Genomic DNA, 13,474 nt, shown 5'->3' on the forward strand with positions numbered 1-13,474 from the left:
ATCATTCGTTCATTGATTCATTCACTGTCTATTTTACCACCACTTTATGCTCAGGGTCAGGGTCGCAGTGGGTCTGATTCATTGGAAGAAAGGCAAAAAACACCCCAGACAGGTTGCCAGCCTACACACACACACACACACACACATATACACACACTTGGGGTGATTTTAGTAGCTCCAATTTACCTGACTGCATGTCTTTGGGCTTGTGGGAGGAAACCGGAGCTCCCGGAGAAAACCCACACAGACACAGGTAAAACATGCAGAGAAGATGTCCACACAAAGAGGATCAAACCCAGGCTGTGAGGTGACAGCACCTACCAATTGCACCACCATACTGCACCCTGTTATACATAACAATTTTGAATTCTTTGTTTTTTAAGGCGAGAGGGGACTTCCAGGCCAACCAGGAGAAATATCAACCATGCAAATTATGCATATGAAAGATACCATGAAGGGTACAAAAGGGGCTCAAGGGGCTTCAGGAGATCCTGGTTTTATTGGGCCTCGAGGTGAGTAATTTTCCTCTAATTTACTGTTATACTGAACAAGATTCTCGTTATCAGCTGGTTTCTCATGTCAGAGTTCATATAGTTGGATATTTATGGAGTCTTTTATCTAGATAAAAAGAGAAATGTCTGGAAAATTTGAATGATTCAGAAAGGGGCTACTGGACATTGAAACAGATAATAAAATTCTTTATTAACAGTCATATAATACAATTATTTATAGAACATTTTCCTGAGAATCACTTGAATAAGTATTTTAAGTGTGTTTGTCAATGAAGTGCGCCATCACATGTCACTTATGTTCTGGTCTCCAGGCATCAAAGGTTTCCCGGGCATCCCAGGACAAGAGGGGCACCACGGAAAACCAGGACAACCCAGTTATAAAAAGGGTGCACAAGGACACTCTGGACCTCAGGGACTGCCTGGACTGAAGGGAATGCCAGGCTTTACAGGACCCCCAGGAATTAGAGGATTCCCTGGAGGGACTGGACCCAGGGTAATCATTTGTCTTTAACAACCATATTGCACTACATTATCCTTTATGTTTTAGGGGTGATTGGGTATTATTAAAAGTTTCCTATACGTATTGTACATGTGAAAAATACTATTTGCAATATTTCAAAGGGGGAAAAAGGTTCATCTGGTGCTTATGGAGCAACAGGAGTTCATGGAACCGATGGAGATAATGGTAATTTACATATTACTTCAAGCGTGTGCATTTATATTCGTCATTTAGCAGGCGCTCTTATCCAGAGCCACTTACAGAAGTGCGTCCACAGTAAACATTTTCCTACTTTAGTTTAAGTAAACAACAGTCTGTCCACAGTCCAAGGATACAAATCTGTATAGTTTTTTTTTTTGCTATAGAAGGTTAGTAATCAATTTATATTAAACTGACACCTTGGGATCAGAAACTACTTCTAACAATAGACACCTGAATCCTACTAATCAGCAGAGTACCTGATCACACAACTCACTTCAGCAAGAGGCCTAATTTAAGAGTACACTGATCAGCCATAACATTAAAACCACCTTCTTGTTTCTACACTCACTGTCCATTTTTCATCTCCACTTACCATATAGGAGCACTTTGTAGTTCTACAATTACTTACTGATTGTAGTCCATCTGTTTCTCTACATACTTTTTTATCTTGCTTTCACCCTGTTCTTCAATGGTCAGGACCCCCACAGGACCACCACAGAGCAGATATTATTTAGGTGGTGGATCATTCTCAGCACTGCAGTGACACTGACATGGTGGTGGTGTGTTAGTGTGTGTTGTGCTGGTATGAGTGGATCAGACACAGCAGCTCTGCTGGAGTTTTTAAATACCGTGTCCACTCACTGTCCACTCTATTAGACACTCCTACCTAGTTGGTCCATCTTGTAGATGTAAAGTCAGAGACGATCGCTCATCTATTGCTGCTGTTTGAGTTGGTAATCTTCTAGACCTTCATCAGTGGTCACAGGACGCTGCCCACAGGGCACTGTTGGCTGGATATTTTTGGTTGGTGGACTATTCTCAGTCCATCAGTCCATTCTCTAATCCACTCATACCAGCACAACACACACTAACACACCACCACCATGACAGTGTCACTGCAGTGCTGAGAATGATCCACCACCTAAATAGTACCTGCTCTGTGGTGGTCTTGTGGGGGTCCTGACCATTGAAGAACAGCATGAAAGGGGGCTACCAAAGCATGCAGAGAAACAGATGGACTACAGTCAGTAATTGTAGAACTACAAAGTGCTTCTATATGGTAAGTGGAGCTGATAAAATGGACAGTGAGTGTAGAAACAAGGAGGTAGTTTAATGTTATGGCTGATCAGTGTAGCTTTAATCACCTAGTTACACTTTTATATTCTAGCACACCTACCGTATGTTTCCGATGTATTTACAATGTACATGCCGTGATCACAAATTGTGTACAGATACTGATATACTTTATATAGATACATTTTAATTATAGTCAAATAAATAAGAGTAAATGTAATTAGTAAAGTACACTGCCCTTTTATTGCTAATGGAAACTGTTTTGCTGCAGGTGAAACGGGTGACATTATAAACCTCCCTGGACTCACAGGAACAAGAGGCCAAAGTGGGCAGTCTGGACCTTCAGGTGATGCAATAATGATGATATACAGTATATATTATCAGAATGAGGAAAAAATGGGACTTGGGTGGTGCAACAGTCTAATACATTAGCCCTCCACTGGCAAGACCAAACATTTTGAGTCTCTGCGGTGCCACTAGATCTCAACTGCAGGAGGGAAGGTTAGCTAAGAAATTTCCTTGCTTCTTCCACAGCAATTCTTACTGTCTGGTTAAGCGGCTAGTACAAGCAGCAGAGAAATACGAAAAGAGATAAAAGCATGATCCACCAGACATTTAAAATACATAAATAAATAAAGGTTGGCGCCCAGTTGGTGCAGCGGGATATTCCACTAGCACACCAGCACCAAGTTTCTGAACTCCTCGGTTCGAAACTTGGTGTTGCCACCGGTCGGGTGAGCGCCATCTGGCGGGCATAATTGGCAGTGCCTGCAGCAGATACTAATTGGCCACCGTATCTGCAGGGTGGGGGCCGGACTGTGTGTGGGTGGGTGGGTCTTCATACGCAGAGACACCTCTGCAGAAAGCATGGGCGAAAAGAGGAGGGCTGTACACGTGTCGGAAGAGGTGTGTACAGCGACGTGCTCTCCTTGGATGCAATCTGGTATCTCTCAGCAGCCGAAGACAAAATTGAGTGTGCTAAATTGGGAGGAAAATGGGAAGAAAATGCATTAAAAAATAAATAAATAAATAAAATAAATAAGGGTCTTTCTAAGAGTTCACTGCTGGCTGGGTTAAAAAAAATGGAAAACGGGTTCACGTGTCAGTGGCCATGTGCTAGTCTGCAGCCCTCCTTGACCAGCAAAGGTGTCATGTAGCTACCAGAGATTGCATAGGACAATTGAGTATATCTAAATTGGGACAATGCAAGAAAGGGGGAAATATCCTAATCCTAGTCCTAAAGAACTAATATTTATGGACTTTTATGCCTTTACAGGTCAAACTGGTTTTCCAGGTGAGACTGGGAATAGAGGAAGTCCTGGCTTTGATGGCATCAAAGGAATGAAAGGCATTCTAGGTGAACCTGGGAAAGAAGGGCCATCAGGTAAGATAGTCTCTTAATTCCTTAACATCAAATTTTAGGAGGCTTTTGACAAATCAAAGTCCTGGCATTATTAATTTTAAATCTCCTATTTGCTCATCAGGTGCTAAAGGTCTACACGGCTTCCCAGGAAACCAGGGTACTAAGGGCTGGTCAGGTGAGCCAGGACGGCCAGGAACTCCTGGTAAAGCAGGTCATCCTGGGCAAAAAGGTATGTTTGATCTTCTAGACATTAGGTGAATTTAATGAGAATGCCGGATCCGCACATTTACAAAGATTAGGCCAGTGAGCAAAAGCCAAACATTTGAACTGTGTTGACGTAAAATACAACCCCAAATCAGAAAAAGTTGGGACAGCATGAAAAATGCAAATGTCTTACATTTTTTTTGACTTTTATTTGATTGCAGACAGGATGAACCTCAACTTCATTTCATTTATTAATAAACATCCATTCCTGCATTTCAGGCTTGCAACACATTCCAAAAAAAGTTGGGACAGTAAAGCATTTACCACCTTGTAATGTTGCCATTCCTTTTCACCACACTTAAAAGTCCCTTTCTTCCTGCAAACACGTCTTAAGATGTGCAACAGTACAGGGTCGTCGTCGCATTTTTAGTTTTAATTTTCCACACATTCTCTATTGGGGACAGGTCAGGACTGCAGGCAGGCCAGTCCAGTACCTGTACCCTCTTCTTCAACAGCCATGCCTTTGTAATGCGTGCAGCGTGTGGTTTTGCAATGTCTTCTGGGCATGGATGTCCCTGGAAAGGATGACGTATCGAAGGCAGCACATGTTGCTCTAAGATCTCAATGTACTTTTCTGCATTAATGCTGCCATCACAGAAGTGTAAATGACCTTTGCCAGGGGCACTGACACAACCATACCATGACACCTGGATTTTGGACTTGTTGCTAATAACTGTATTGATGGTCTTTGGGCCAGAGCACATGGCATCCATTACTTCCAAAAAAGATCTGAAATACTGATTTGCCTGACAAAAATACACCTTTCGACCATGTGATGTTCCACCCTAGATGCCTTCGAGCCCAGAAACTTAACACTACTTCTAAAGATGCTTAACACTCTTGCACAGTAAAGTTTTAAGTGAATGTAACTCTGTATTGTAAAGTTTTTTCTAGATGTAAACATGACGTAAAACAACGAAATAAAAATGTCTTTTTTTAGGTTTTCCTGGTGCTGGAGGGATTTTTGGGTTGGATGGTCTTAAAGGTCAAAAAGGTCTTCAAGGTGTTCCAGGTAGCCCTTTATCTTTATAGGTTTTTAACAACAATTTCATCTGTAAACCTTACATTTATGCCAATATACACCGATAAGGCATAACATTATGACCACCTTCCTAATATTGAGTTGCTGCAAAAGGAGGAGTCTGACACCTTTCTATTAGAACTAGCATTAACTTCTTCAGCAATTTGAGCTACAGTAGCTGGTCTGTTGGATCGGACCACACGGGCCAGCCTTCGTTCCCCACGTGCATCAATGCGCCTTGGCCGCCCATGACCCTGTCGCCGGTTTACCACTGTTCCTTCCTTGGATCACTTTTGATAGATACTGACCACTGCAGACCGGGAACATCCCACAAGAGCTGCAGTTTTGGAGATGCTCTGACCCAGTCGTCTAGCCATTACAATTTGGTCCTTTTCAAACTTGCTAAAATCCTCACGCTTGCCCATTTTTTCCTGCTTCTAACACATCAACTTTGAGGACAAAATGTTCACTTACTGCCTAATATATCCCACCTACTAACAGGGGCCGTGATGAAGAGATAATCAGTGTTGTTCACTTCACCTCTTAGTGGTCATAATGTTATGCCTAGTCGGTGTACATTTACCTATGCATATACCTTCATGAAATGTGTAGTTCCATTTGTTGCAGTCAGTGTCTTTTCTAGACATCTAATTTAAAGATTTCTAAGACAGATTTGTTTATTTGATCAATTATGCCCTTAATAGGTGCCAACAACTGGGGATTACCTGGTGTTCCTGGAACAAAAGGAGAAATCGGAGATACAGGTACTCCCAACACAGAAGATGGTCTCCCTGGAAATACTGGCCATAAAGGTTCAGCAGGAGATCCAGGTGGGTCATTATACATTTTTTAATCACTTTTTTGATCATTTAGAACATTTCATTAAGTACATGTGTGTGATAGATTAAAATTGTATGTTTTCTTTACTCTGGTCCTTCAGGTGATCAGGGTGAACCAGGTCCTTCAGGTATTCAGGGGCCTACAGGAGACCCGGGATTTCCTGGCAGAAAGGGTATTACAGGGGACACAGGGCCACGTGGCCATAAAGGTTTTCCAGGTAAGGGGCTTATTTTATTGACCACTGTTAGCATTGTACTTGACATCGTCGGTAAGGTAGACGGCCAGTGTCGAGTTTCTCTAAATCTCAACAGTGAAAGTAATTCTAAAACTAAATGTCAACTTAAAAAAAACTAGGGGCTCAGGCTGCACAGCGGTAAAACACGCTAGGACACCAGAGCTTACTTTTCAAACTATTCGTCCATCCGGTAGGCTGGGCGCCTACAAGAACAACGATTGGCTGTTGTTCATACAGGGTGGGAGCCGTACGGGAATTTCTCATAACTGATGCAATCACGACCTCTGCTGGCTGATTGATGGCGCCTGCACAGAGTCAAGGGATAATGCATTGATAAGGGTGTGGCTCTCCGTACACAAAGACGATTCGTATATGAACTCACCTTGTGCAGGTGAAAAGATGCAGTCGGTACTGCACATGTGTTGGAGGGGGCGTGTGTCAGTCACGGCTCTCCTCAGTCAAAGCGAGCTCGTCGGTTCAAAACTCAGCTCTGCCATCCAGCAGACTGGGCGCCTACAAGAACAACGATTGGCTGTTGTTCATACAGGGTGGGAGCCAGATGGGAATTTCTCCCTAAGAAATAATGTAAAACTGAGGCAATCACAACCTCTGCTGGCTGATTGATTGACAGAGTCAAAGGATAATGCGTTGATCAGGGTGTGGCTCTCCAGACACAAAGCTGATCCATATATGAACTCACCTCGTGCAGGTGAAAAGATGCAGTCAACTACATGTACGACACAGGGGCATGTGTTAGTCACGGCTCTCCTCAGTCAGAGAGGAGGTCAACATCAGTAGAGAGGAAGCATAATGCAATAGGGTGATTGGAGTTTTTGTTCATTTGTTGCCGTTCTCACTGGGTTTTTGTTTGCTGGCTCATTGGTTTTGCATTGTGTGGGGCCTGTGCATCAGTGATACCTGCACACACTGCAAGACCGGAGTCTGTGCACACTGTTGCAGTGGTGATTCATCATTCGGCCTATTGTGTTAAGTGCCCGGCCAGGCCAGTGGCACTATAGTGGTCTAGCATATCAGACTTTTGCACCACCTGAGCCTCAATCACCTGCTTTTCTGACAAATGGGTCTGTGTCTGTTTAGGCTATCCTGGAGCCACTGGCCTCCCAGGCTTTCCATCTCCATTTGGACCTAAGGGAGATCGAGGTGCTCAGGGACAGTTTGGTATTCTAGGACTAAAAGGAATTCATGGGGACGCTGGAGAGAAAGGATCACCTGGACAGCCTGGAGTATCAGGAAAGAAAGGTATTGCATTAGTGAATTAAATGTTTGTTAAATAAATAAGACCGGTTGCTAAAAATGTAGCCCAAGAATGCATAAAATACTATTAGTGTTAACTTGTATAATTTGCCCTAGCCACTTCAAGCCCAGGTCAGAAGCTGTTTGTGACCAGGAGTTGTGAGCTGATTATGCTCTGTGGGTTTCAGAAACAGAATTCATGTCTCCTTTATCTACCATGTCACATCAGCCAATCCCATCAGTCTATAAGCTCAGGCAATTGCAAATGAACTAAAAGCAACCTCTTCCACGGTGAACGTTGACCTGCCCACTATTATATGCACACATACACCGACTAGGCATAACATTATGACCACTGAGAGGTGAAGTGAATAACACTGATTATATCTTCATCATGGCACCTGTTAGTAAGTGGGATATTATAGGCAGCAAGTGAACATTTTATCTTCAAAGTCGATGTGTTAGAAGCAGGAAAAATGGACAAGCGTAAGGATTTGAGCGAGTTTGACAAGGGCCAAATTGTGATAGCTAGACGACTTGGTCAGAGCATCTCCAAAACTGCAGCTCTTGTGGGGTGTTCCCGGTCTGCAGTGGTCAGTATCTATCAAAAGTGGTCCAAGAAAGGAACAGTGGTAAACCGACGACAGGGTCATGGGCGGCAAAGGCGCATTGATGCACGAGGGGAGCGAAGGCTGGCCCGAGTGGTCCGATCCAACAGACGAGCTGAAGAAGTTAATGCTGGTTCTGATAGAAAGATGTCAAAATACACAGTACACAGTTGCAGGGCAGCAAAAGGGGGACCAACACAATATTAGGAAGATGGTCATAATGTTATGTCTGATCAGTGTATGGAACATGGCTATCTTTATTTCCCAAACAAAGCACATGCTAGCATCACTCTTTGGTATTGGAGACTGATAAGGCAAGGAAGATGCACTCTTTCATTCGAATTATTCTCCAGGCCACCCAAGGAGGATGGAGGTCCCTGCTGAGTCTGGTTCCTCTCAAGGTTTCTTCATGTAATTTTAAGAGAGTTCTTCCTTGCGACTGTCGCCCTCGGCTTGCTCAACAGGGGTTTTGATCTGTCGGTCCTGGATTCTGTAAAGTTGCTTTGAGACAATGTCCACCGTAAAAAGCGCTATACAAATACATTTGACCTGAACGTGAAGACACATTGGGAATTGCCTTTAGGATTTTCTTGCAGCCAGTTGGGTACAACTGATTCTGTAGTCTAGAACTTATCTTGTGGCCTGCAAAGTGAAGTCTATCTGGTTTGCAGGTGTAAGTGGAGATCAAGGCATGATGGGAATCCCAGGTCAACGTGGATTGCAAGGTGATAGAGGTTTTTCTGGACCTAAAGGAGAAACTGGAACACCAGGTATGTACAAATGATGATAAACAATGTTTCCCACTGGGTACTTGTAAATCAATTGTATTGCAGTCAGATGTTGTTACCCTGTCATATTTATTTAAAAACACATGTAAGCTGCCCAGGTGGCGCAGTGGGATATTCCGCTAGCACACCAGCGCCGAGATTCTGAACTCCTCGGTTCGAAACTCTGCGTTGCCACAGGTCGGCTGGGCGCCAATTGGTGGGTATAATTGGCAGTGCCTGCAGCAGATACAAATTGGCCACTGTATCTGCTAGGGCGGGACGACCGGACTATGTGTGGGTGGGATCTTCATACGCTGTGTTAGGACCCTGATTGGCAGAAGAGACACCTGTGCAGAATGCAGTGGCGAGAAGAGGAGGGCTGTGCACGTGTCGGAATAGGCGTGGGCAGCAACATGCTCTCCTCGGATGCAATCGGGTATCCCTCAGCAGCAGAAGACAAATTGTCTGCGCTAAATTGGGAGGAAAATAGGGAGAAAAAAAAACACATGTAAGCTAAGGTGTAAGCAACACATCTTGGAGAAAAGCAAGCTTGTGTTAGCCCTTATCTTGGGTTGGTTGCTGTGATAGGCAAGACATAGTTGGTGAGAAATGGTAATTACTACTTTGGGAGTAAAATAGGGGTATGGGGTTTATGTAAAAGAAAATCATGTCATGTATCATCATGTGTCACTTCCTTTAGGCTATCCTGGTGCTCCTGGTGCTATGGGACTCCCTCCGGTTCCTGTAAAGATACCAGGGGAGAGAGGGCCCTCTGGTCCATTTGGAATCATCGGACCAAGGGGAGTGCAAGGGAAGATAGGTCCTGAAGGACCCCCTGGAGATCAAGGTAATTTTAATTTATAACAGTATTATTTACTACAGTATAATCCCGTTATAGCGGACTCGGTTATAACGGAATTTAGGTTATAATGGACTAAAATGTAGGTACATGTGGCCACTAACACACATTGTTTTATTTGTTTATAATGGAGAGTGTCATACAGTACATTTTCACCGGTTTGACGGGCTCATCAAAGGAAGACCCGTCAGTCTAAAAATACACACTGCCCATGTTCACACCTCTGAACTGTGCTGTGTTTTGTAAAACTGGCAGGCAAGTCTGCTATTAAGCGGCATTCAATAACATTAAAATTAAAACACGAGATTGTTATAAACATAATGATAGTGATGGATAGTGTATGGATCAAGATTCTGTTGACTCAGCATTAAGTGAAATGAGTTGTACAGTTCCGTGAATAGTCAGGCAAAACTCACAGCATTCAGCTAAGTCAAGATATATGCACGTGTGGTTCTACACTGACCTACCATACCTGCTGCAGTCACCATCATGGGTGTCTGATGCCCCAGGTATGTACTCTGGATATAACAGACTCCAGATATAATGGACTATCTTGCCAGACTCCTTAAAGTCGGTTATAACAGGATTGTACTGTATTGTCTGTCTAAATATTAAAAGCATGTTATAAGTAGTATGAATCCTTGCATTATTGAATGAGATCTTGTCTTGTTTTAGGGTTTGTGGGACCAAAGGGGCAAATTGGGATGCCAGGATTTCCTGGAATTCCTGGAAACCCAGGTATACGTGGGGAAGCTGGACAGATGGGCCACCCAGGTCTTCAGGGTGAAGAGGGTAAGTATGAGCCGTGTAATATTTTGCATGAAAAATTGTATTCAGATAAGAACCAGTGTGTTTCTTTATCAAATACTTGGGGTTGAGTGTATAAAGTAATGGAAAGTGTAGTAGAGAGGTGAAGAAGGGAGTGCGGACAGGGTAGAGTAGGTGGCATAGACAGGCAGGAGTGATTTTCTTTTTTTTTCTATATATGATGCATTTTCTCCCTTTTTCTCCAGATTTAGCGTTGCCAATTAGTCCCCCGCTGCTGGGGATCCCATTGTGTTCGAGGAGGGTATATTTGCCTGCTCCACGCCCCTTCCAACGTGTGCAGTCTTTCAACACCTTCTTTTTTGCCTCTCTTGTGGTGGATTCGCACATGAGGCTAACCCAATTCTGCACAGGTGCCTCCGTCTGCTAACCAGGGTCCTTGCACATCACTTGAAGACCCACCCAGCAGACTCTGAGGCCAATTTAAACTCAGCTCTGCCATCCGGCTGGGTTGGGCAGCTATATGAACAACGAATTGGCTTGTTGTTCATACAGGGAGGGAATAGCCGTAGAGGGACCTCATAACTGATGCAATTACGACCTCTGTTGGCTGATTAATGGCGTCTGCACAGAGTTGACGGATGATGCGATCAGGGTGTGGCTCTCCGTACACAAAGCTGATCCACATATGAACTCGCCTCGTGCAGGTGAAAAGATGCAGTCGGCTACTGCACACGTATCTGAGAGAGCGTGTGTCAGTTCGCTCTCCTCAATAGGGGCAGGGGTCAGCACCAGTAGAGAGGAAGCATAACGCAATTGGGTAAAAATTGGATGCGCTAAAGATCAGGAGAAAAGGGGAAAATGTATTTAAAAAAGTGACTGTATATTTGACTGTTGAAAAGGTACTTTTGTAGGACAGTAATTACAGGTCAGAATCTCCATCAGGGAACATTGCTAAGTATGTACTACTGATTAACTTGGAATTGAACACTATACTAAAAAAATAAAAACACTTTTCCTCATTGCCAGCTTAGTGAATGTGCATTTTTGTCTGTTCTTTTTAGAAATGTTTCAAAATTGTTATAAAAAAGTTTCTTTTTTTAGGATACCATGGGCGGCCTGGTACTCCAGGTCCTAAGGGTATGCCTGGGCGCAGTGTTAGCGTTGGATACCTGTTGGTGAAGCACAGTCAATCTGATCAGACACCCATGTGCCCAGTGGGAATGTCAAAGCTGTGGGATGGCTACAGCTTGCTTTACTTTGAAGGACAAGAGAAAGCACATAATCAAGACTTGGGTGAGAGTCCATAAAGTCCATATGACCAAAAGTCAATGAAGTGTCCAACTGTTTCCATTTTAACAGTATTGTTTACCTTGACATATCTGTTACAGGTCTAGCAGGCTCTTGTCTTCCTCGATTTAACACCATGCCATTCTTGTATTGCAATCCTGGCGATATATGCTACTATGCTAGTCGCAATGACAAGTCCTATTGGCTCGCCACAACCGCCCCCATTCCCATGATGCCAGTGGAGGAGTTCGAAATCAAGCCTTACATCAGCCGCTGTTCAGTATGCGAGGCTCCGACTGTGGCCATAGCTGTTCATAGTCAGGATACAACAATCCCTCAATGCCCAGCAGGCTGGAGGAGCTTATGGATTGGCTATTCCTTCCTCATGGTGAGCCTTTAGTCTTTTCATCAAGATTAGAGCTTCTGGATGAACTGTTAGCATGGTTGTGAACTACTTACATTAAAGCTAAGGGAATTATTGATTTATTTTAATAAAATCTGAACCAAAATAATGGATAGTGGATGTTAACAGCATCAACATTATCATGATCACCATATGAGAAGTATTTGGGTCTGGTAAATAGCACATATATTTTATAAGAAAGCTTTCTATCATCCCTGATATTGGCTAGTCCAGCAGGATGGTGTATTTCAGTCAGTAATTCACCAATTTTAGACGAGTTTATACTGAATGTGAAAACAATTGTTGTCAAAAATATTCTAGAATTTAATGTTAGGTATTCAATTTAAGATCACATTATATAAATATACATAATTCAAATAAAGTTCAAAACAAAATAAATAAATCATACATGTATGTGCCAATTAACACTGACATTCCAAAAGTCATGGTATAGCAGTATATAGATTAATCATTAAGTGGGACCTCAGGGGGAAGCTGTATAAGTTGTAAGGTGTTATCTTGTGAGTGAGGCTAAACACTGGCCAGCATGCTCATGCCCAGGCGACATGAATTGTCATGAGTTGGAACAAGGCATAATAGTGGGTGCCAGACACACAGGACATTTCATTTCTGTTTCAAGTTGTGCAGCAATTTAGCATACGTGATAGAAGACATTACCACCCACAGTGGACAACGCAGTGGCCCATGGGTGCATAATGAATGTGACCGGCTGCTTCTAGCTATAATTTTCCGTTTGAACAGACATGCAACTATGACAGAAATTGTATCCACATTTAATGCAGGAGGCCCCACGTGCATATCCTACAGGTCTGTGCAGCGTTCTTTAACTTACATGGGATATAGGAGCAGAAGACCACCAAAGTGCCTCCGTTACCATCACAACACCAGACAAAGCCCCTTACCTGGGCTTGTGAGGTTGATAACTGGACCCTAGAGGACTGCAGAGTCATGGTACCGATTGTTTCAGGTTGATGTAAGGGTTTCTTTGTGGCACAGTCCCCATGAAGCCTGGACCCAAGTTGTCAACGAGGCACTGTACAGGCTGGTGGTGGTTTCATACTGGTGTGATGTGTGTTCTCATGTCATGGGTTGGATCCTCTGGTCCGCCTAGGCACATCGTTGTCCAGTTTCACTCCTTCGTGACCATTTGCAACTATTGATGTACCCTCACAATGTTGGGATGTTCCAGCAGTATCATGAACTGTGCTAATGGGCCCAAGTTGTACAGAATTGGCTTAAGGAGCATTCTGGAGAGTTCCTACGATTGGTGTGGTCTGCCTGCATCTAAGCCCAATCGAGCATTTATTGAATGTGGTGGAGAAGTCAATTTGTACCTGAGATGTTGAGATTTGCACCTACAAATACCACAAAGCTGTGAGTGGCTATCCAGACGACATGGTTCAACATCTTCTGTACACTTGTGATATCAATGCGAGTTGATATCATGAGTTGCCACACTTCGCCAGGCTAGAGGTAGTCCTATGATACTATTTCCTAT

General features: G+C 43.4%; 1 protein-coding gene across 2 annotated transcripts in view; it reads left to right on the forward strand.

Moving 5' to 3' along the window:
- col4a2 (collagen, type IV, alpha 2) overlaps positions 1-13,474 on the forward strand; it is a 129,988-nt gene that overhangs the window by 113,614 nt on the left and 2,900 nt on the right. For both annotated transcript variants that reach the window (XM_063006559.1, XM_063006560.1), the window contains 15 exons: positions 384-512; positions 824-1,005; positions 1,134-1,197; positions 2,558-2,632; positions 3,563-3,670; positions 3,771-3,878; positions 4,854-4,925; positions 5,639-5,764; positions 5,875-5,991; positions 7,108-7,269; positions 8,543-8,641; positions 9,339-9,485; positions 10,173-10,289; positions 11,367-11,558; positions 11,654-11,940. In XM_063006559.1, coding sequence (XP_062862629.1) covers positions 384-512; positions 824-1,005; positions 1,134-1,197; positions 2,558-2,632; positions 3,563-3,670; positions 3,771-3,878; positions 4,854-4,925; positions 5,639-5,764; positions 5,875-5,991; positions 7,108-7,269; positions 8,543-8,641; positions 9,339-9,485; positions 10,173-10,289; positions 11,367-11,558; positions 11,654-11,940 — 1,985 coding nt within the window. The remainder of the gene's footprint in view (positions 1-383; positions 513-823; positions 1,006-1,133; positions 1,198-2,557; positions 2,633-3,562; positions 3,671-3,770; positions 3,879-4,853; positions 4,926-5,638; positions 5,765-5,874; positions 5,992-7,107; positions 7,270-8,542; positions 8,642-9,338; positions 9,486-10,172; positions 10,290-11,366; positions 11,559-11,653; positions 11,941-13,474) is intronic.

This window comes from Trichomycterus rosablanca, chromosome 12, assembly GCF_030014385.1.
Source record: "Trichomycterus rosablanca isolate fTriRos1 chromosome 12, fTriRos1.hap1, whole genome shotgun sequence".
NCBI lineage: Eukaryota > Metazoa > Chordata > Actinopteri > Siluriformes > Trichomycteridae > Trichomycterus > Trichomycterus rosablanca.